At 36.1% G+C, this 26,029-nt stretch overlaps 1 protein-coding gene across 4 annotated transcripts in view; it reads left to right on the plus strand.

Moving 5' to 3' along the window:
• The window catches only part of LOC137062872 (PALM2-AKAP2 fusion protein), a 172,846-nt gene that overhangs the window by 82,838 nt on the left and 63,979 nt on the right, over positions 1-26,029 (plus strand). For 3 of the 4 annotated variants that reach the window (XM_067433804.1, XM_067433803.1, XM_067433805.1), the window contains exons 6-10: positions 1,382-1,496; positions 8,887-8,908; positions 9,440-9,541; positions 11,463-12,128; positions 24,385-24,467. In XM_067433804.1, the coding sequence (XP_067289905.1) occupies positions 1,382-1,496; positions 8,887-8,908; positions 9,440-9,541; positions 11,463-12,128; positions 24,385-24,467 (988 nt within the window). The remainder of the gene's footprint in view (positions 1-1,381; positions 1,497-8,886; positions 8,909-9,439; positions 9,542-11,462; positions 12,129-24,384; positions 24,468-26,029) is intronic. The other variant, XM_067433806.1, reaches the window with a different exon arrangement.

The following is a 26,029-nucleotide window of genomic DNA, read 5'->3' on the forward strand; positions in this document are numbered from 1 at the left end:
CATCTCTCAAAAGTAAATATCTGTGTCAATGAACATGTCAGTGCCATCAGAATGACAAGTCCTTGTGTCATTGTGTACGAATAAGACAGTCAAATTGTTTAGTCATGTTGTCAATATAACAGTTTACTCTGGAGGGATGTTCTGATGGAAACTATGGCTAAAGTTTTGATGACAATTATTGTCAATTGTAAGTTACATCTTAGTGTATATGTGAGCCTGAGAATGGAATAAAATTTACACTCTTACTGTTTGTACTGTATTTTATTGACAGAACATGTCATGAGATACATAAATGAAAAGACAGCACTGAATATCACACACAAAAAAACCTAAAGAAGAAATGTGAACATATGAAAAACTGTACATGCGGTGCTGTAGAAATATATATATACATGCGTGTTGATGTTTCATGAGAAGCACCTTCGTTACAGAAAGTCAAGATTCACCTGGGAGCAATTTACCAATTCAGGACAGATTTAGAAAAAAGTCTATTGGAAATATAGAATAGAAATATGCTTGACATATTTTTGATAACTTGTTCAACCATTTTGCATGTAAAGACTTATGCTATGAGCTTGTGCCTAAATGTTGTGTGGGGGGGGGGACTATTCAACAGAGACCCAATATAATACATTTTGATCAACATGACATAAGCAAGCGATAATGTAGGAAACGACAGAGAATTGTACATAATCATTTGCATGGATGTACCAAAGCATTTGCAACTTGTTCAAAGAAATGAGAAACTGCTTTTTTGATGTGCACAAGTGACACAATGATGTGAGAATTGAACAGGTAGTTTTGAGAATTTCAATTCTGATCTGAGAAATGTACCAAAAGAAACTGATCATATTTAGAAATGTTTCTTGAGCAGCAAATCAGCACATTTGAATGATTTCTGAAGGATCATGTGACACTGAAGACTGGAGTAATGAAGCTAAAAAAAATCAGCTTTGACCACAGGAAATTACATTTTACAATATATATATGCACTTTGAAAATGCAAATATACTAAAATTTATTTTTCCTCCCATCTCTTTTTTATCCATCACCATCTCCCTTTAGGGGCTGCATAGAAATTAGTTATTTTAAACTGTAATGTTTCACAATATTGCTGTTTTTAAAACATTAAAAGAAAAAAAATCATAGAACATCATTTGAAAAAACGTTAAAAAATCTTACAAACCCCAAACTGTTGTGTGTACTTATAAAGGCTAAAATGCAACCTCTCCACATCTCTAGTTGCATTATTGATGCGCTTATCTCAATGTGAAACAATCTCTGCATTTCTGAAGAGTTTATTTAGCATGTTATTAATTCATTGCAGTAATTTTATGTACGCAATTTTTAAAAATGTTTATGGTTTATTGTGTTTTTGTAGACTGGAATCAGAAATCTGTCTTTTGGAGAATGAAGAATCACAGATCTCCGCTAAAGAACAGGTTCTCCGAGAGCGACTGCGGGAAACAGAGAGGTCTATTGAAGATCTGCAGAAGGTAAGTGATCCTCATCACAGAAGAACACAGAGTGGTCTCAAAAACTGATTTCAGCCACAAATTAAACATCTGAATATACTTGCACTAGGCAAAATATCAAAGCAAGTATGGAACGTGTATACGTTTAAACTGATCAACTACAACTCTGGCTGCTCTGCATAAACTTGAGGGTTACTAATGGTATGTTCAAGTCCTCCTGGAAAGTTTGTGAGTTGGAAAGTAATAATTACAACATGAGATTCGATTCAAATAACTTTGGTGGTGTGACGTATCTTCTCTTAATTAACTGCAACAAATGCAGCAAGATTTCTAAACTCTATACTTCTACAAAATAACAAAGAGCATGCAACCGAAAGTGTTTGAAAAGTTTTTAATCAAATTATGAAACCACTGTAAACTATCATTACATGCTCTATTGAAAATGTACAATACTTCCTGTTTTCACGTTTTATTCTTCAACAAAACACATTTATCAGAACTAACATGTGATTTTTTTTTAAGCTTTAACTGATAAATAAGACAACAGAGGATGGTAGGGTCATCAATGTACCAAACAGGAAAAATTATTTACTGATCTGCTTTTACATTCACATTGGATTTATACTCGTGCTCTTTTCTAGCTATTCAAACTTGTGTGAGAATCATAAACTTGTCCTGGTCACAGAGCTTATTTTCTGCAGTAATCTAGAAGTCAATGGAAAAATCCTATTGGGATTTGTTTTGTTTGTTTGTTTTGTTGTTGTCGAGGGAACCAGGGTGAATGAGGTTCTTCAGGGTTCACCTACAAAACTATATCATCCCTGCAGCGCTCTATTAGTATCCACCAGGATTTCTCACTCACCTGACTTGAACAAATCATATCTCATGCAGCTACAATAGCATCATACAGCTAAAATCACCTTGACGCCTTATTATGAAAATGTCTCAGGCCCCGTCCACACGAAGCCAGAGCTTTCCCAATCCAATCTTTTTTTTTCCTCGTTTCAAGAAATATCCACGTCCACACGAGATTACCGAAACCAACTAAAAACGATGTAGTTTGCATGCCAGGCCAGTGTGTGGCACTGTAATTCTCACACAGAAATACACTAAAAACGGAGAAGAAGAGTTGTGGCTAGAAGGGGTATAGCAGTGGTCGGAGGTGAGGCAAAATCTCACAATAAAATAACAATAAATACATTTGCTACTTAACAGATGTGTTTTATTAATGCCTACACCTACCCCAACCCAAAACATACCCTTACAGGTATGCAGATACGTTAATTAAATGACGCGATATTGATGTGCGCATGCCAAGTGCCCATAGTTGTATCTCTTAACTCTTTCACTGTGCTGGACATAGTGTGATGACATCACTGTTTCAGAAAATATACGGATTCGCTGTACACACAATTTTTTTTTAGATTTATCCACTTTGGGACCCGGTTTCAAAAAATATCGGATTCATGCTTCCAAAACGCCGGATCCGTGTGGACGAAAAGCTGATACGGTATAAAATGTATACGTATACAGCTAAACGCGTCTCCGTGTGGACGGGTCCTCAGAAAGGTCCAAATTTGTTCAAAATTAATGGTGTGTATTTTTAAGGATCTGTTTTTTTTCTTCAAAGGAATAATTCTGGAAACCTGTTTGAAACCAGTCATTATTATTTCAATTAATTTGAATAATTTGATTAGTCCACTTTAAACAAGTAACTTTGCAACTACATGTCAGCTAACTTACATTAGAGTATTAGTGGACTGTTAAATTAGGTTCAGGTTAATAGAACCCGAACGCGGGTTGCCTTCTGCACAGCTTTGACATATGGCACAGTGCTGAACACAAGGCTATTGCTCCTACATAACTTATAGCTTATTTTTATCATTTATTTTTTCTGTGTGTAAAAGAGGCCAGCTAGTAGTAGTTGCTGTGCGAGTAAACCTCACTCCTCTGACCTCAAGAGACGTTCTAGCGACTGATGCTAGGGGTAGCAGCCTTTAACCTCCTTGTTAGAGCATCCGACTCTCATGCCGGCGGACCTGGGTTCGAGTCCCGATCCGAACAGTAGGGGTTACATTGGTGCCGCGACCCGGATGGGAGTGAGATTTAGAGGGGTGAGTGTAACAGAGGCCAGCTAGTAGTTGCTGTGCGAGTAAACCTCACTCCTCTGACCTCAAGAGACCCTCTAGTGACTGACGCTAGGGGTTACAGCCTTTATCCTTCTTGTTAGAGCATCCGACTCATTCCGGTGGACCAGGGTTTGAGTCCCGGTCTGAACAGTAGGGGTTACATTGGTGCTGTGACCCGGATGGGAGTGAGGTTTAGGGGGGTGAGTGTAACAGAGGCCAACTAGTAGTAGTTGCTGTGCGAGTAAACCTCACTCCTCTGACATCAAGAGATGCTATAGCGACTGATGCTAGGGGTGGCAGCCTTTAACCTCCTTGTTAGAGCGTCTGACTCTCATGCTGGCGGACCCGGGTTCGAGTCACAGTCCAAACAGTAGGGTTTATATGTGGCTTGCCCTATTTCTCACAGGTTTCTGCTTGATCTAAATCATATACAGATAAAGTAGCACTGTAATGATTACATGTACATGAATGCATTAGTGAGAGAGCGATTGCGTGTGAATTAATTCTAGCGTCTCTCTCTATTAATAGTGAAGCTGTGGGTTTAAGTTACTACGTAACATATGCCATATAAACATATAACTTTGAGATTCTTCGGAATGAAAAGTGCATTATAAATAAAATCTATTATTAATATTATTATTACATGCTAGAACTTTTCAGTTTCTAAACTATTTTATTGTTAAATCATAACAGTGTTGGCAATAAATGTCTGCTCTACTAAATATTTTTGTGTGTCCACGATCTGCATGTGATGTGCGAGCTACTGTCTGTATGTGTGTGCGTTACAATGCAGCAGCGCATTAGTAATTACTAGTTGGTAGCATTAGTAGTTACAATAAGCTGTTTTAAATGTGCATTAACCTGATCCATTTTGAGCATTCAGATGGTATAATCAATCATATCTTGTGGAGAGATCCCAGAAAATGCATTTATTTGTCGTTTTCACTGCGTAAAAATGGATTTTAAAGATTTCTTACCTTGTTGTGCGCTCTATAGGCCATGCCCACTAGTCAACGCCAAGCTTAAAGGGATAGTTTACCCAAAAATGAAAATGATCCTAGGTGTATATGACATTCTTCTTTTAGACAAAAAAAGAAGATCTAATAAAATATATATATTTTAAAGTCCCAGCTAATCCAAGCATTATAATAATAGCGAATTGTCTAGTTTATGAAGTCCATAAATGTGCATTCATCCATCATATAACTGTTCCACATCTCCGGGGGGTTAATAAAAGGCTTCTGAAATGAAGTGGCACGTTTGTGTAGGAAAAATATTTTAGTCTATAAAGTTCAGCGAATTGCTATACGCATTTATATACGGCGAAAGTGTAACCCTTGACACATGTGAAGTGACAAACACACGAACACAGAGGAACAAAACACTGGTCTAAAATGGGAATTTTTAATGAGAAAGGGCAGAGGATTTCGAGATAAGAAAAGGGGGGCTTGAGGTTGTTGCCCAGCCCTATCCGCGAGATGCGTCAAAGCCGATGCTCCTATACCTCAAACTTGGGTGAGAATCATAAACTTGTCCTGGTCACAGAGCTTATTTTCTGCAGTAATCTAAAAGTCAAGGGGTTACTTAGGGGTTAGGGGTTACTCTTTTGCCATAATTCAAATTGCATATGGCTGAAGTTAGTTATTTTAGTCTAAAATACATTAACTAACACTTTAAAGCATCATAGCAGAGCATTGAAGTTAACTAGTCTGTACAACTCCTAATTCATACGGTGTTTAAATGGTATGTCCAAATGTAACCCGTCCTACTCGACCCACTCCGAGCATCTTTGGCATGAGAGGTGGGCATGCTAACAAGGATGCTAAAGACCACGGTCGCTAGCAGGCCTCATGAGGCCAGGGGAGTGAGGTTTACACACAAAGGTTATGGCATCATTTTTGGAGGACCATTTGTCCTGCATCGGTTTTGAAAACCTCTTCACATACGTAGGTACGCTTATGTCATTACCAAACCAACCCATGATTGCCAAAGGTTGCTTATGTCTGGACACACAAATCTTATTTGATCACTTCCCAGTAATAGGGCAGACAGTCTACCTAAAAAGAGCTGATTTGAGAAAAATTCTGTCTGAACATAGCCTAATACTATAATGATTGTTAGTTGACATGTCGTTGCAAAGTGACCCAGCGTGACATGGTCATACTCAATTCTAGTCAGAATATGATTGATACTGCTCCATTGGGCTGTGATCATGGGGCGTGTTTCAACCGAACCAGGAAAGAGATCAATTGGATAGACCTACAACCAATCAAAGCAACGGAGCGATGCATTACTTTAGCTGTCAAATGTCAACAGAACTCAACTGCACTGTGTTGCCAAGTCCGCAGTTTTTTCCGTGGGTCGTTTTCCATGACCGCGGGTTGAAGCGACTATTATGTGATATATAGACCCATGAATGTGAATTTTAGCAGGCAACCTTGCCAAAATAACACACATATTACCCCCCAAATGACATTTTTATTGTAAAAACTTGGCAACTTTGCACGCATGCTGAAATAAGCGATCTTTGCAACATGTCCTCCAACCAATACGCCTATATAGGTTGTTTGTCACGTCCTTGAAATACGACCCATAGGAGCGTTTACTAAAGCTGCGCCCAGAGGTGGGTAGTAACGAATTACATTTACTTCGTTACATTTACTTGAGTACATTTTTTGGGTAACTTGTACTTTTAGAGTATATTTAAAAATGGGTACTTTTACTTTTACTCAAGTACATTTCTTGTGAAAAAACTGTACTTTTACTTAGTTACATTCGGTGGCGTTCCTCCGCTACTGTCAATGGTGATAATTAATTATATATTTTAAAATAAGTTATGACTTGTTGTTCGCAAGTCTCGCGAAACGTTGGAGAGGCTGCTTCGCGAGAGGTGGATACGCATCACCCGCATAAAATTAGCGCGCGTTTTGTCAGAAGATGATGGCCGAAGCAGAGGGAGATGTGTGTGAGCTACGGCAGATCACCCGTACGTGGCCTCATGTTCAGCCTGTTTTCAGTCCAAGATGTCAAAAAGAACAGTTTCATAATTTAATGCATGCTGTGTGCACCAGTATGAACTGACATCTCAGCATACAATAATTCCAGCTCCAACCTGAGAGAGCAGTGGTAAGTGTAACAATGATGCCTATATTTGAACACTGTTAATGGTAATTTGGTAACTATGGGCAAAATACGTACCAATACACACTGCAGGAATTCCAACAGAAATGAACACTATAGGCAGAAAAACTGCATTTTTTGTTAGTCTATGGTTTGTAAAACATTTTGAATTTTGCGTCACAGCTCCATGTTCTGCTTTTCTGATTCACCAGACTTGCTCGATAGCTCAGCTGATACAGATTTGTATTTGCAATGCGAAAAGCTTGAGAACGAACCCCATGAAGAACGAGTCATGATAAAAGAGCTCAAAGACGAGTTTTAAACACAAGCTAAAAATACATGGACACAATTTTATTTTTGTCACATTTGCTTTTGTTAACACTTTCGGGTAGGTTTAGTGTGGGTGTAGGCTACGTTAAAAACACAACGTAACAAAACATGTCAGATTCACGCAAATCTGTTCTGGAAAAAAATAAGCTTTTAGCGCCACCCAGTGGACATTTCACTTTGAAACTGTCGCAATATGTACGTATTGGTACATATTTTGTGGTTTGCAAAAACGTTGCCACAGGTACTGATGAGATCAGGCTAAAAACGAAACAAATTGAATAGCCTAATGTGACATCTTGCATTTATACACATATCCGGACAGACAACAGTCTGCAGTGTATACATACGTTTAAAAATGGGACTGTATTTTTAAGAATGCATATACTTATAAAAATATAAGAACAAAGTATGTTTTAAAAAGAGCTGTGGTTAGCCCAGCACACCATTAATTTACACTGTTAAACCATTAAACAAACACACACACACACACACACACACACATATATATATATATATATATATATATATATATATATATATATATATATATATATATATATATATATATATATATATATATATATATATATATATATTTGGAGGTGTGTGAAAGCTCTCTAAGTAGTCTGAAATTCAGGGTTTTTGGATCTTATCAATCAGATCGAAAGTAACTAGTAACTAAGTACTTGAGTAGTTTTTTCATCTAATACTTTTTTACTCTTACTCAAGTAACTATTACGATTGTTACTTTTACTTTTACTTGAGTAAATATTTCCGTAAGTACTTGTACTTTTACTTGAGTAAAGATTTTGGCTACTCTACCCACCTCTGGCTGCGCCCCTATTGACAATATTTTGATTAACTAAATACGACGCACAGGAACGTTTTCAAAAGTTGTGTTCCTATTGACAGCAGGACACTATCATTTTAAAGCATTTTTCCATTTTATCTTTTTCCTTTTTTCAGGTTTTCCATAGCTCAGTTGGTAAAGCATTGCACTATACAACAACATGTGATCATGCGATCGTCAGTTCAATCCCAGGGAACACGTGCTCATAAAGTGTGTATGCACTATAAACCACTGGGTAGGTTTAGGGATGGCGTGGATGTAGTTGTAAATTAAAAATATATATTTTTGCTAAATGGAAATAGGACATATGGTGGTAAAAAGTCCACACACTGCATTAAAATGAACACGTATTTAGATACGTGGTAACGACAGTCATGCGTCATTTCATAAATCAGACGTAACATGAAAGAGGGCGCTTGAATTTAAAACGTTAATATAGGTCTTAATAAGGTGCTTGAAAAACAACTTATAGAGTTGTATTTTTTTGGAGGACAGGTTGGATCTTTGCTGGTGTTGTAAAAAAAAAAAAGAATTTAAGTATACACAGTTACTTACCAACACGATCATCATTTCAGAGAGAAATAGTGAAGGTGAATGCATATATGAACAAGCTCTCCGTTTATGATTTGAACAAATATAATCCAAGCACCTTTGATGACGTTCATGATTACGTTACTGTTTATCATCTGTCTGTCGATTTCATTGGTCCGAACAGTTTCTGTTCGGGCCTAATCACTCCTCTATGGATCAAGGCATCAGGCTATAAGTTACCTATAGTAAGTAGAATGTCTAAAGTGGACCATTGAAATAAAGTGTTACCATATGTTTTGCTGGGTGACAAGAAGTTACCACTTTGACTTTAAGAGTCTAAATAATATAACAGTAATGCAGCAATATAGCGGAATGCGTCTATTTAAGAAATATTGTGGGTGAAAATGTAGCAAAGCAAATCTTAATCTTTTCTTCTTTTTTCTATCTACAGAGTCTTCAGAATCAAGATGGAGGTATGGAAGTCATTTGCATCTTGTACTAGATGTTTTTTTGTCCTGTAGCACCAAAAACAGTATACAACATAGACTTTTCAGGCCAAGTTCATGGGCATCTCTGCAAACCATGGATGTCACTTCCAAGGTACTAGCGCAAGAGTAGACAGTCACTTAAAACGCGCTCTTCTCTTACATCCTTTTGTCAGGCAGAGGGGTCGAACATTGGCCTCTTGGACCATTTTCCTCTTGCCTCAGCTAGACTATTGAACTCCACACATACGCCAATGACTCTGCACTTTGTTTACCTTGATCCACCTATTCACAGGGAATCCCTGTAACCCAGAGCCACCATTGTTTAGCTGTAATTCACTTGCGCTGATTTTGCTGTCTAAGCAATGAGCTGCTTCGTGGAAAAAAAGGGCGATGGGGAGAGAGAGAGAGTGGGAAACTCAGTTTAGTAAGGGGTATTGGAAGGGGAGGGAGCAAACTCTGTGGGTTTTTGAACACAGGAATCTAGTTTTAGCGTCTCTTCTGCTCTCCACCGGACAGATGCGGTGAATTACAACTGCTTCCAGATCCCGGACCTCCCAGAACTGAACTCCCAAACTCCCATCTCAGCTTCAGGGGTTCAACAACCGCCAAGAAAATCCGGTAGGTGCTTGTTGGGTTTGTGGGAGGGGCTGGGGTTGGTCACGGGTTTGGGCCAGGGCCAAAATGTAGATTACAGATGGCGCAGTTACTCATCAGGGTGCATTTGTAAGAACAAGAGGATGCGGTACTCCACAATCTATGTACAGAAGGGTAACTGGTCACCGATTTCAAACATACATCAAAGGCCTAACCCTAAAAGGTTTTAGACACCTGTGGCACCTGCTTTTGTTGGGCATGTGCTAATGACCATTTCAGAGAAGCTCCGCATATATTAGGTCTGTGATGGAGAAGGAAAAAGTCCCCCACTGTGAATATTTATTGCAGTATTGCATATATAGTTTATGTCTTACTCCACCAGAAGCTTTAAGGAAATGCACAGAAAAAAATATATGTTCCAGAACACCATCAGCTAAAATTCTTCAGGGATTGATCTTAGTTTGTGATTAGGTATACTTGCTCATCCATTCAAGTACTTTATTCCTTTACATATAAGGTTTAGATCAGTGGTTCTCAAATTGCTGTACATTTTTACATTGGACATCACATTGTAAAAGTACCACAATTTGTCATCGTTTAAAATGTTAAAGAAAAAAATTCTTTATAATCAAGCAAAAAATTTCATAAAAGCTGCCGTGAACTGCATAGGTTCATCAATATGCAAATGTTATTAGCATGACATTGGCTATAAAGGAAAAAATACAATTTTGCAAATAACCGCAGAAACCTAGCATAAAGTATAATCAAGTGAAAGATAAAATTGCACAAAAAGTTTTTGAACACTTAATGTATTGTAGTTTAAAATGATATTAAATGCATTTAGCTGAACTTTACTGTGCTATGTTTTGCCTCACTTTACAAGGACTTAAATTGATCTTTATATGTAATTTCATAATTACTTCTGTTGTCTTTGAAATATGGTTAAAGTTACTTGTGAATGTACTGATAATCATTTATAGCAAACTTAAATATACTTTAATGTAATTTCGATTAACCTTGTATGGTATGTATTTAAATATATTTATAATTATACATTTGTTATAATGAATATGCAATTTAGTACACTTCAAATATATATTGTATTGTTTTATTTAGTTAATATTATATTATCAGCGAATGCAGATTATTTTTATTATTTTTAAATATATACTTTAAATATAGTACACTACAAGTCACTTATTTTTGCCCTAACTATGCACAATTACATGGTTAGTTGCATTCTATTTTTTAATTTAGCATTGTTTTTCTTCCCTGCAGCCTATTTTTAGGTTGCAAGCTGCCAGTTTAGAGCCACTGGTTTAGATCAATCAAATTAGCTGCATCACAAATAGCTTTTGTTTTTTGTCCCGAGTAGTTTTATTTTTGTCAAGCTTTTTTAACAACTCAAAAGATTGCAATCTGTCAAGAATAATATTAAAGGGTTAGTTCACCCAAAAAGTTTGTCATTAATTACCTTCATGTCGTTCCAAACGATGTCTTTACTACCTTTCTGGGCCTTGAAAGTTGCCTATGGGTGGTTCAGAAACCTCTCATATTTTATCAAAAAAAATCTTAATTTGTGTTCTTACGGGTTTGGAACGAAATGAGGGTGAGTAATTCATAACATCATTTTCATTTTTGGGTGAACACTTTAAAGTAATGACACGTTTCCATAAAATCAAGAAAAATGTGAGTGTCGTCAACTAAGCTTGCATCAGCATACAGCGGTTACTGGCAACAGCGTAATAACAGTGCAAAGGGTAGGTTGAATTTGTTTGTTTTTGGCTTTGATTTTAATGCCAATTTATGAGACTGTACAAGTATCGCATGGTCACAGAGACATCACTGAAAAACCCATTAATAATAGGCATGCCACGTTTCAGTAATGCATGATAGGCCACCCTGATTAGACATTAACCCACAACCGTCTGCACTCTTCCCCAAGCATTATACGCCATGGAGATCAATGTCGAAAAGGACCGGAAAACGGGTGCCACCAAGATCCTCTCAGCCTCAGCAGTCAGCCCACAGGACGCTCACCAGAGGGGCATCAAAGTCTACGACGACGGGCGCAAGGTGATCTATGAGGTGCGTTCCGGGGGATCTACCACACTGGAGAATGGCACACACCCCTGGAGTCCCGACCAGGTGGACGAACTGATGCAGCAAGTCGGCCAGAACCAACAACGAGGTGACGGCGGCCGAGTCACTATCACACCAGCCGAGCCACAGCCAATGGGAGCACAGTTGTGCACCAGGGAGGCCAAGCAAGACAAAAAACAACCCCCTAGCAAAGGCTACGAAGGTGAGGTCACGGAGACTCCAAAGGCCTCAGCCGACAAACCAGTGACCATGATCTTCATGGGCTACCACAACATAGAGGACGAGGAGGAATCCAAGAAGCTGCTCGGCTTTGATGGCACCATCAAGGCAGAGATCGTCCTTATCGACGAGGACGACGAGAAATCTCTCCGGGAGAAGACCGTCACTGATATCTCCACCATCGACGGCAACGCCGCAGACCTCGTGTCTGGCCGACCTCTGTCCGATACCTCTGAACTGTCTTCAGAAGGCAAAGAAGAAAGCTCGACCAAGGAACTGCCAACCACAGGTATTGAAAAGAAAAAACGCTGCCAGTGCTGTGCTGTCATGTGACCTTTCTCCCGCAACTTCTCTTTCCTGGAGCACATTCACCAAGGCTCTGCCTTCCTTAAAAAACAAATCTCACCCTGTTACTAACAGCACCTCCACCTCTGTGACGTGAGAGAAGTTCGCTTCTCAATCTTTCTGACCTGTTTTCCACAGATTGTCTGCTTTTCTTGGTGTAAGGTTGTACAACATTTTTAAGGCAAGGCATTGGCCGATAGCATATCATACACTCTTAAAAATAAAGGCTCTTTATGGCATTGATGGTTCCTTGTAGAACCTTTAACATCCAAGGAATCTTCCATAACACAAAAGGTTATTAAAGGGATCTTTATATTTTTAAATGTTCTTCACACATGGTTCTTTGAAGAACTGATCACAGAAAGGTTCTTTGGGGAAACAAAATGGATCATCACTGCGAAAACCCCCTTCATTTTTAGGAGTGTACGCAAAGTTTTTAAACCATTCAAATAAATTGTATTATTCTTTATTGTAGTTATCATTTGAGATTTAAAAAAAGCCAAAAAATAATATGTAAATGTACAACAATGAAACAAGACTTCAACCAAAGCGTCAAATATAAGGTTGGATGATTTCATAGAACGTCATGCAATGGTGTAGCATTGCTTTTCCAAAAATATTCTCCATAGATTTGTCTATCCCATTTGATGGTTTACACTACAGAAAGGTAGATCCATACAACATAAGCATATTTGAATATTATTATGCTGTCCAGTAGCTTTACGAAGCCTTCAAATTACTTAACAATTACCAAAAGCCTTGGTTATCAAATATATTTTTGTTTACAGATACAGATGTATTTTTCCCAACAAAAATACTTATATGTTTAAAGAACATTGTGCTTACTTCATTATGCAAACTGATCTCATTGAGCTGTTTGTGCCTCTGTATCCTCGTATGTGATAGGATTTTGACCATTTTTGTTTTCAGCTGCAAAAAGTCACTGAATATTAAAACAGACTTACTTTTTTTTTTTTTTTTAAGATTTCAAATTCAACTGCTATCAGATCGGTTGAATAGTTCAAACACAAAAATGTCAAGCTTAGTACTGCCATGTGTGCAAATAAACCTCTCAGAGAATGAAAGCTCTGGCGTGACATAGACAGACTCCAGATTACAGGCACTATGGAAATAAACAAGGTGCTAAATATATTTAGATCCGTTTGCTATTTATCCACAATTCGCTACGATTTGTACTAACATGTCACCAGCAGATAAATATTGAATTAAAATATATATATATATATTAATTGACACTCAAATTCAAATGGTGCATCAACCTCGGCATTACTTATCTTTGATGTAAAATGACAGGTCAAGTACTTTGTGAGAGAAATGTAAGAAACATTACTATTGTCTAACTGTACATGAATAATTATTCATAAATCACAGAGATTACGGCTGCTTATATAATATGCCTGTAGATAAAGAATGTACATATTGCACTCAAAATGAGTGTTTAATCCACACTTATTTCTATAGGGGTTAAAACCTGAAAGTGTATTTAATATATGCACATTGTTTGTATATTCACACTTAAATCCCAAGACTTCTCAGTGTGGTCATAAAGGACATATTTTATTTATTTCCAAGTAAATTCTTCTTCTTTCACTAATACCAGCTGCCTTGCTGTTTTCTGTATTCATTTTTTTAAGTCTTGCCACGTTACAGAAGAACTTGTTTCAGTGCCATAAAACATCATGTTTTGTACAAATGTTACTCAGATGGGGAAATGAAAAGCCAGCTTACTACCACTGCTCATATTTGCAGTGAACAAAAATATGTAATATATAAAGGGTAAAGAAATTGGTAAAGTTATTTACCAGGCATAACTCACAGTACCTGAAATATGTCTTATGAAGACAAATCTAGATAAACGTCTTGATTAGTATGGGTATAATTATGCATGTACAGAACATGTCATTTAAAAATTCGTTTTTTGAGTGCAGAATTGGTTTTACAATTTTACAATAACAATGTAAATCAATAATTGCCAAAATAAGTTAAATATGCAGAATCAGTTCATGTATAATGGCTGATGAAATTCATGACATGCTATAGATAACGTATAGGTCATACCTGAATTGATTCTGTAATCAGTGCCAAAATAAAACTACAGTTTACCTTTTTAGGCTTAACGACCCCATGAAAGGGTTTCCTTTCATGAGCTGACATTTCCTGTTGAAACAGGAAGTTGGTCCAGAAGTTAGCTAACGGCTAACTTGCTACTCAAAGCCCACCAAAACTAAGGATTCAGGGTCTGACTTGAAAGTTTTGGCAATTATCTCCTGCTGGTAGATGCTATAACTGCACCACCAACCCAATCTCATAAGAAAACTTATGACTTGAATTTTACGACTTTGATTTTGTATGATGTGATTCTTATGAAAACATGTTTTTTAGAATAAACATTAAAGGTGCAGTGTGTAAAGTTTAGCGGCATCTAGTGGTAACGTTGTGAATTGCTGTCATCCCCCGCTCACCTCTCCTTTTGAAAAGCTACGGGGGCCGGCACAGGACAAAAATGCCATTGGTGGAGAGAGCAGAGAGTGACTGTTCTGTAGTGAAAGTTTGTCTGTTTAGGACTACTGTAGAAATATGACGGCGCAAAATGCTGATTTCACTGTAAGGAGACCCACGATGTATGTAGATAGAAATGGCTCATTCTAAGGTAATAAAAACATAACGGTACATTATGTAAGGTCTTTATACACCACTGAAAACATAGTTATGTATATGATTTTGCATTTCTGTCAATAGATCCTCATGAATACTACACACTGCACCTTTAATCTTAAAGTCTCACCCAAAAACGAATCGTCGGTAGGGCGTAAACAGATTGCACAAATTAAATTGCTATTTGACACCAATTTGCTGCAGGTGTAGAATAATTAGTCAATGGAATATTATAGATCAGGTGATTGGCTCAAAAAAAAAATTAAGAACATGTATGAAACTGTTTTCCCATAAGCCCGCAGGTCGCATACTGTACTTCCGAACATGCGTCAGCCAAGTAACTACTATTGAGAGGAATGGTAATATTTAGCTGTCTGCAGGTATATTAAACTTGCTTGATTAGAACCGTGACTTCCTACATACTAGCAGTTGTTATTTAGACAGAGGGAAACTCTCATTCATTTTACTGTATTATTGTAAACACCCCCTGTGAACAAGATAGTCATCAATATCCTTGCTCAGAAAATGCAAGTATCCGTTAAATGTTAATGTTTTCAAACTTTAGGAGTACACTAGCATATAGATGGTCTTGAAGCTAACAAAAAATGGACTTTTATTAATTTGTGGGGTCTTTAAGACTGGCTGAGCGTTTCACGTTTGAGTCTGTTTACACAATGTAGTTATGTACAAGCTACACAAAACATTTATTCTCTCAGAGTAAGGCTAGTGTCAATGTTGTCTATCAGGATTTTTCAGCCTCAAACTGCCAAACAGTCGAATCAGTTTTGGACTCCGATCTGCCATGAAATTACTGCTGTGCTTCTTAATTGAGATTCTGCTGTATTTTTGTAATCCTGAAGTGTAATTTTTAATTGTTCCACTTTGCTTACCTTTTTTAATGATCATAACATTCTCTTTCTGTATCATATCATTCGTTTCCTCTCTCTCACACACTCTCTCTCCTGTATGGACTGCCAGCACTGATGCTGTAACATTGGCTTTTATTTATTTATTTTTCCTTTGTATGGTACTTAGTCCAATAAACAGCATTTTTTCCAATGTGCCTACCCTCCTGTGTCTGTGCTATGGTTCTTTCTCTAACTAATTTCTCATCATTGGGACATTACTACTACTCTCCCCTATCCATAATCTCATCCCTCACACATGTTTCTGGGCAGCACTAACTCCAGTCTTGAGCTATACTCTCTCCAGACGTGAATGAGATGTGCTGATGTATCCTACCCCGCTTCACAGATTGCATGAACAGCAAGTTTAACCCTCTCCAGATCTGTTCCCTCGCTCAGAGTTAAAGCTGACACCCATTTAGGACTTGTGAGTTCACTGCAGGTTGGTAAGAGTCATGATATAGGCTTAGAAAACCCTGGACTCCGACAGAAGGAGTGTCTTATTTCAAATGAATAGTTTTGTCTTTGTTTGGGGGTAAAAAATATTCAAACATCCTTATAACAATATAAATGTACCTGCTAAAAAAGCTAATTACAATATTTTGGCGATAGTACTATACATGCAGTATTGTTGAAAATGTTGGTAATATGTTTGGCCCCACTTTATATTAGGTGGCCTTAAAGGGTAAGTTCACCCAAAATAAAAAATTATTTAATTAATTACTCACCCTCATGTCGTTGGACACCCGTAAGACCTTCGTTCATCTTCGGAACACAAATGAAGATATTTTTGTTGAAAGCTGATGGCTGAGAAAGGCTTCAGAAAGGCCTCCATTGGCATTCAGTACATTCCCACTCACAAGACCCATAAAGGCACTAAACACATCGATACAAAGTCCATATCACTACAGTGGTTGTACAATCATTTTACAATGCGACGAAAATAGTTATTGTGCGCACAAAAATCTAAATAACGACTTTATCCACCAAGTTATTGACGTGAACTCGACGCATGAGCAAAAATATGACGCAGATCCGCCGTTCAATACATGACCTGGAAGAGGAGGAGCGCCGCTATCGCGCGAGTTTACATCAGAGACCTACACAGAAGACAATAACTTGGCGGATAAAATCATTATTTAGATTTTTTTTTGAGCACAAAAACTATTGTTGTCGCTTCGTAAAATTATTGTACAGCCACTGTAGTGAGATGGACTTTGTATCGATGTGTTTAGTGCGTTTATGGGTCTTGTGAGTGGGAATGTACTGAATGCCAATGGAGGCCTTTCTGAAGCCTTTCTCAGCCATCAGCTTTCAACAAAATTATCTTCATTTGTGTTCCGAAGATGAACGAAGATGTGACGGGTGTCCAATGACATGAGGGGGAGTAATTAATGAAATAATTTTCGGGTGAACTAACCCTTTAAATACTATGTACTTAGGTCAAACAATAAGTACAACGTACTTATTGTGTTCATATTGTATTGCAAAACACTTGCTCATATTGAGGTGGATACGGGTAAATGTGAGGTGGTATGAGTAGGTTTAGGAGTAAGGGAAGTGTCAACAGTGTAATTATAAATTTAACTACAGAAATATATAATTACATGCAGCTAATTTTTAAAATGTAAGTATAATGTAAAAGCATGTATGTACACAATAAGTGCATTGTATCAAATGATTAATTACAATGTTAGTACATAGTAGTTAAGGCCACCTTATATAAAGTTGGTCCATAAGTTTGAATGTTTTTACAAGAATTCTATTTTGCTCACCAAGGCTGCGTTTATATTGTGAAATATTTTTACAGTTTAAAAAATGTTTTCTATTTTAAAATGTAATGGATTCCAGTAATCAAAGCTGAATTTTCAACATTATTACTCCAGTCTTTAGTCTCACATGATCCTTCAGAAACCATTCTAATATGAGGAAACATTTCAGATTATTATTATTATTGTTTGTAACTAAAGTATTTACTGTCACTTTTAATCAAATTAAGGAGTCCTTACTACATAAAAGTATTAGTTTCTTTAAAAAATGTAAAAAGAAAGAACGATATTTCACCCCAAACTTTTGCACGGTATGTATGAAATATACAGTCTTGCTTAACAGGTCGACCTTTCTTGTTTCAAGGATGCTTTAGTGGGAAACTGACTTGATTTTACATTTGCATTTATATTAGCTAATATAATGGCGTCATACTGGAACAAGCAGCAAAAGTTATAGCATACACTCAAGTCTTTAATTATATGTAAATTATGTGTAGCATTTAATTTCATTACAGCTTTTATTCGACTTTAGCTAAAATTATTTGCTTAGCATATTGCACTGTATCTAGAGAGCAGGTCAATGTAATGTCAATATATCATACAATTAAATCTGAACTAAACATTTTAAACAATATCTACTTTAATAACCCATTGATTAAACTGTCACTGAAGATTTTAGAGCTGACACAGCTGGGACAAACACTGAGACAAAACTAAAATGGCTGAATGTTAGATGATCAATACGTTTGGCCTGTTCAGATGATCACTACTTTGAAGGACTGTATTACATAACATACACCGCCAGTCTTCCCTCATAACCCCTAAACACAAGCATTTAGAAAGATATTATGTTAATCATTAGAGTTTTAGTAGACAGTTAGGGTTCGGATTACTGATATTCAGTAGAATGTCTGTTGGAGAACTTCAAAATAAAGAGTTAGTAGATATTAACCAGTCTACTAATACTCTAATGACTGACAGTTGACAAGTTGGCAAAGTTAGTAGAATTTCTGAAGTGGACCATCAAAATAAAGTGTAACCTGTTTAATACTGACTAAAACATAATTTATGACACTTACTAAATTGCATTTTTAGTATGACCCTATGTCTCATGTTTGTTATAACATATCGAATACTATACAGTGTGTTGTAACTGAGCTGGTAACTAAAAGTTTTATGTTCAAACATTGGGATGATCCATTATTTCTACTCACCAAGACAGTTAACTCCAGGTTATGACTGTAAGTTACTTGAACAAAATGATCAGTTAAATGGCTTCAGCTGCCATCCCTTCAGATCATTTTAGAAGTATCACATTTATGAGAAAAGTGCACATGAAAAGCAGTGGTAACATCTAAACAAACTCATTTTATTCAAGTTAAAAATAAATAAATAAATATATATATATATATATATATATATATATATATATATATATATATATATATATATATATATATATATATATATATATATATAGTAATTTTATATATATAATTTTTATAAATATAAATATAATAAAATATGTAATTTTATACACCAATCAGGCATAACATTATGACCTAATATTATGTTGGTCCCACTTTTGCTGCTAAAACAGCCCTGACCCATTGAGGCATGGACTCCACTAGACCCCTGAAGTTGTGCTTTGGCATCTGACACCAAGATGTTAGCAGCAGATCCTTAAAGTCCTGAAAGCTGTGAGGTGGGGCCTCCATGGATCTGACCTTTTTCACGATCCATTTTTTTTTCGGGACCTTTTTTGGTTCAGCACATCCCACGGATGCTCGATTGGATTGAGATCTGGGGAATTTGGAGGCAAAGTCAAAACCTCAAACTCATTTTTGTACATTTTTGTACTGTGTCAAAATAGCATCCACATGGATGGCCGGACCCAAGGTTTCCTAGCAGAACATTGCCCAAAGCTTTGTACTGCCTCCGTGGGCATGCCTTCTTTTCATAGTGGTGCCACTGCAGACCAGGAACACCCCACAAGAGCTGCAGTTTTGGAGATGCTCCAACCCAGTCATCTAGCCATCACAATTTGGCCCTTGTCAAACTTGCTCAAATCCTTATGCATGTCCATTTTTCCTGCTTCTAATGCTGCCTTCACATGCTATCGGAAATGTGATAATTCTGACTTCTGTCGTTATTATGACCTAATTGCATTCGAGTTTCAAAAGGGCGTTCATCTGCAATTTTTACCTTGGAAACTCGTATTGTTTCATGAGAGCACGTGAAGGCAGCATAACATCATCTTTGAGGACAAAATGTCCAAACGTTATGAAGAGATAATCAGTGTTATTCACTTCACCTGTCAGCGGTTATTTTAGATGTTACCAGTACTTTTCATGTGCACTTTTCTCATAAATGTGATCACTAAATCAACATACATTTATTTATTTATACAAAAAAAAATCATGTTACATAGAAGTCAGAAATATCGGTTAAACTTTAGTTTAAAACATCTTTGTTACACTGTAATTATACATGTAAGTACTAAGTAATATGGTAACACTTTATTTTAAGGTTAATTTATTAACTATTAACTAGTTGTTTATTAGCATGCATATTACTAGGATACTGGCTGTTTATTGGTACTTATATTAATGCCTTGTTCTGCGTGACCTTATTCTACATCCCTTACCAATACCTAAACTTAAATGCTATAAAAACTACCTTACTAACTATTAATAATCAGTAAATTAGGAGTTTATTGAGGCAAAAGTTGTAGTTAATAGTGAATATGTGTTCCCCGTACTAAAGTGTTACCAGTAATATTAACTACATGTACTTATATAGGGTTGGGGTTTGGTTTGGTTTGGTTTAGTTGCAAGTATTTATACATACACAACTACGTGTAACATATGTAACAATAACACTGTAAAATAAAGTGTAACTGAAATATCTATGGTAACAATTACAGCTTGCTACTTTGTATACAGTGTAAAAATTACAGATTTCCTTCATATTATGTTGTATTAGAGCAAAGTTTCCTGTGTTTGTCAGGTAGGGAAACTTGGGGATAAATATTCATTTGTACAGTATAAAAATATCAACACATCCCTTCCCATTCAAAAACAAAATCACTTGAGTCAAAACCACAAAACCAAATTGCCTAATAACAATTTCAAAGCACACAGCATCATTAAAGATGTCCAATGTAACAACTTAATGTTATTAGTCAGAGAGCCTTCCAAGAATAACAACAGCTGCAGTCCTTTCCTCATTTACATAAACCATTCTAGTGACAAATGGCTTATTTACAGGATTCTTCTTTTTCTTCGAAAAAGGACTAGCAGAAGAAACACTAATACTATGGAACAGCGAACAATAAAGATACACTCTATGTACAAAAATTACACATTTTGGGGTACAAAAGCTTGTCACTGGGGCAGATATCTTTGTACCTTATTTACCAGACAAAGTGATAGTAGTACCTAAAAGGTGCTATGTGTGTAAATATGTATGATTTTTAGATTTTTTAGAAAATAAGAGGAAGTTTGTGTCCTAAAAATAGGCCGGAAAATAGGGGGTCGTCTTATATTCGCGATATAGACAAAATCACAAATAGTGGATAATAGAATAATATATAATGAACTGACTATAACAAGGTCGCGCTGTTGACGCTCACGATAAACATTAAACATGGAGTTTTTAAAATAACATATGATACAATTAAACAACACCACTCAACCAAGAGTGTTTTCCTGAAGACCATCACGACTGAAAATGAAACTGATTTCATTTGACAGTCAGTTCCATGAACAAATAAATAACTACATTAAAGGGTTAGTTCACCCAAAAATGAAATTGATGTCATTAATGACTCACCCTAATGTCGTTCCACACCTGTAAGACCTCCGCTCATCTTCAGAACACAGTTTAAGATATTTTATATTTAGTCCGAGAGCGTATCTAAGTGTATGCACACTATACTGTCCATGTCCAGAAAGGGAATAAAAACATCAACAAAGTAGTCCATATGTGACATCAGTTAGTTAATCTCTTGAAGCATCGAAAATACATTTTGGTCCAAAAAAAAAAAAAACTACAACTTTATTCAGCATTGTCTTCTCTTGCTTGTTTTTGTTCAATCCTCAAAAAAGATTCAAACAGTTGTGAATCAGTGAATCGATCAATGATTCGGATCGCCAGTGTTGCGTGATTTCAGCAGTTTGGCAGTTTGACAGTTTGGCATGCGATCCGAATCATTGATCGATTCACTGATTCACAAGTGAACAAGGAAGAGAAGACAATGCTGAATAAAGTCGTAATTTTTGTTATTTTTGGACCAAAATGTATTTTCGATGCTTCAAGAGATTCTAATGAACTAACTGATGTCACATATGGACTACTTTGATGATGTTCTTATTACCTTTCTGGACATGGACAGTATAGTGTGCATACACATAGATACACTGTCAGACTGAATCTAAAATATCTTAAACTGTGTTCTGAAGATGAACGGAGGTCTTACGGGTGTGGAACAACATTAGGGTGAGTCATTAATGACATCAATTACATTTTTGGGTGAACTTACCCTTTAATGTTCAGCCTTGTAATGAATAGTGTTAAAATGTTTTTTCCAATGAATTATCAGTAGAATTTTCTAATAAAAGTCTCATAAAACAGAAGCCAAAGAGTCTGCAGGACCTGGAAGACAAACAGGCACTCGTAAATAACTATCACTAAAGGTTACAAACAACCATTGATGTGTTAGAGAGGAAAAGAGAATATTGGGTAAATGTCATCATGGCCAGTGCTAAAAATAATAATTACATATATAACAATAATCATTTTCATTATCTGTTATGAGCAGATCTGCCTATACTTAACTCTCTGACCTGATTACAAACAGGCTTTGAGAGAATATACTAGAGACACAATAAGAGTTGCTGACTAAATTTATCTAACACATCATGGCTATTTATCATTTATCCTCCATTACTAGAGAGAGATAGTTCATTATTTACTCACCCTCATGTGGTTAATCTAAATAAAAGCCTAAATTAAATCTTTTCATCATATAAAGCGATCAAATCTCTTTGCACAATTTGGATTAAACCTCTTGATTCACCTGTAAGACCCTTTTAGACCTAAATTTTGGTTCGACAGACTTTCAGTGAAGAACAGAAATCTATCAGGTTTCATTAAAAAATATCTTAACTTGTAGTTTTGAAGATTAATCAAAGTCTTGGGTGTTTGGAACAACATGGGGGTGAGTAAATGATGAGAGAATTTACATAGGAATGTTTAATGTTTGGGTGAAATACCACTTTAAGAATCATGTACTGACTCATGACCTACTGTATAATGTCAGGCTGTGTGTATGTGCGTGTGCACGCTACATATTTAACATTTCAAACAGCATATTTAACATTTCAAACCCAGCACATTATCTTGACCTTTGACCCTAAGCCTGTGTGTGGTCTGCTATCATAATCACATGCACTGTGACCTTACATCCTCCTCTATTTTAAATTCTTTATCTGATCTAAAGGATAATGTCAGTTACACTGTAAAGTAATAACATGTAATATGTGTAACAGGGACACTAAATTAAAGTGTTACCATAGCATCAATTTATTGTATTGCACACAATTGTTTAGTGTTGGGGGTAACGCAAGTAACACAAATTAAGTAATTAGATTACTATTTCCAAGCAAATAGTAAAGAAACGCATTACTTTTACATGTAAAGTAAATATCTGGGTTAACTTTTTAAATAAGTAACACAAGTTATTTTGTTTTCCCAAGTACTGACTGACACCTGTCCTGTCCCCATTTTACAAACTCAGAATATTAAGCAAACCTGCATTACTTTACATGAAAAGTAATTAACACAATTAGTTAATTTTTTTAGGAAGTAGCACAATATTGTAATGCATTACTTCTAAAAGAAATTTTCCCCAGCACCGCCATAAACAATCTGGCAGATGCACTATCATAACACAGGGATGAGATATTATTTCATGGTTAATTCTGTATTACATTCATATGTTATAGTATCAGCAAAGTTAAAGTCAGATTCAATTTTCCAACAGGTTTTCGTTAAAATTATCCTTCAGGTTCTGGTAAAGTAATGCATTACTTTTAAATTTACAGCAAAATATCTGTGTTACTGTACTTTTTTAATGAAATAACATGGACATATTGACCGACAGCTCTCGTGTTTTCATGTTGAGAGAAATTGTCAGTACGTGCAGAGGCATGGTGGTTATTTTAGTTCTAGACTAAATGTGAGGATCTACTCATCTCACCTGCACAAAAACATATGAAGTATTCCTCAAAATGAATAAAAACAGTAAAATGCAAACTCAGAATAATACACAAACCTGCAATAATTAAACATAAATATACTTTATGCTTTTAATCTCACTTTATTAACCAATGGCGTTCAATTATCCAATTCAACCATACTAATGTTAATAAAGTATCACATTACTTTCCATAAAAAGTAACTAAGTAACACAATTAGTTACTTTTTAGGGAGTATCACAATATTGTCACGCATTGCTTTGAAAAGTAACTTTCCCTAACACTAACAAAATATTAACTGGGTTGACAACAATATTGTGAAGTAAAGCTTGAATATATATATTCACAGTAATGTTGTCAACCCAGTAATATCTTGTTAGTGTTGGGGAAAGTTACCTTTCAAAGCAATGTGTTACTATATGTGCTACTTATGATTCCATGATTCCAGGTAGTAGGAGTACAGTAGAATAAGTTGCTTTAATTTAGAATACCTGCAAACCTGCAAGGACAAAGGGAAGATGGATAGATGGTTGTTTTAAGTTATGATAATGCACTTCATAAATTAGTGATTGGGTGATGTTTTGTTGCAGGCAGTGAAAAGGCGCGATCAGTGCTGCTGACGGCAGAGAACGGACTGTATCCTGTAGCGACTGCACGATATTCAGACCCTCTGGTAAGTGTAATGGTGATCACATTCACAGGGCCACCTGTACAGTGCCTTGCAAAAGTATTAGTACCCATTCTTTTTTTCTCACATTTATGTTGCTGCCTTAACCCTCTTGCAGTAGGATATCAATGAGGAAAAATATATTTGTGATGTTTTTCCTGCTTAAAATTGGACACTATAACAATATCAATAAAAAATTTATTCATTTTTAATTTATTTACTTTTTAAAAATGTGTTGCCTCAAGGCAAACATTGCACCACAATGTACAACCACAATCTTACACAAGTTAAACATTTAACATTTTAATGTAGAAAAAATTTATGTATTTATTGAAAACATCAATTTCTTTAACCACGCACTTGAACAAACATTTATCCAGTTTTTATTGTATTACAAATGTTATATTTAATAAAAAGTAATACTTTATATCCAGCTGTTGCTCTAAGGCAACATTGTGCGTCATGGAACACAAGTATTACGCTCTCACCCTCACCATCAATCTTTTTACCTGCAGGTCATAATATGAGCTGATAGTATGTGAATTGCTATTCTTATGAGTGCATTACAAAATCATGCACAAATGCAAATATATTTAAATAATTCCAACTCTTTTCTTTAAAAATATAATATATTTGTATTCCAGTAGTATGCCTGGTATGGCCTTTGCGATTCCATTCTGGTACAATAATGTTCATTATGGTACAACAATAAAGTTTGTTATGTCCTCTAAAACATTTGATGGTTCATGAAAAAAAAGTGACTCATATTTTTTTTGTGTGTGAGTCACTGGACTTTTCATTGGAGAAAATATGTGCTGATACAGGACACAAAATGGACCCCTGTGAGTCATGTGGTCACTTTTGTGCACTTTCATTGATTAGTATTTGCGTTATTCTCAGGAGATGGGTTTGACCAACAAATGGGTCTCATTTTATTACACCCTCTCACTCCATACACCCTAATGACAACGCAAAAACAGATTTGACAACTTTGCAAATGTATTATAAATAAATAAATTAATTAATAAATAAATAGCCTAATGTTGAGGCCTCATATTTTATTCGTTTTTTTTCTCATTATTTTCCCACTATTGCAATACATTCAGTTTTTATGTGATACAATGTTTTAATTATTCGTTCATAATTATCAAGTAGTTAATTTTTTTATAATTTGTTTTTTGTTTTTTGTTATTTTTAAAAATTTGTTTTTTGTTAGAGAAAAAATTTCAAAATGTTGCGTAATGTTTTGAAAAATCGTCTTTGATAAATCGCTGAGGAGGAGTATTTGATTATCCAGACATGCGTGATGAAGACATTCTTCGGATTCTTTGAAGACTTTTCCTCTAATTGAGTCCACAGCGGGACATTGTTGCACAACTTAATTGTTCTAGAGAATGTGCACAAAATTGCCCTCGGCTTTCAATATTTCACTGTTGACCCCCTGCGTTTTTGTTTGCTAGAGTGGAAACAAAGGCAGGATGGGGTCCAGACTGAATAGGAGAGCTGCCTGTAACCCGAGCAAAGCGCTCGACTCATTGTGATCGGTTCCTGATTGCACTAGAACGAGA

This window comes from Pseudorasbora parva, chromosome 23, assembly GCF_024679245.1.
Source record: "Pseudorasbora parva isolate DD20220531a chromosome 23, ASM2467924v1, whole genome shotgun sequence".
NCBI lineage: Eukaryota > Metazoa > Chordata > Actinopteri > Cypriniformes > Gobionidae > Pseudorasbora > Pseudorasbora parva.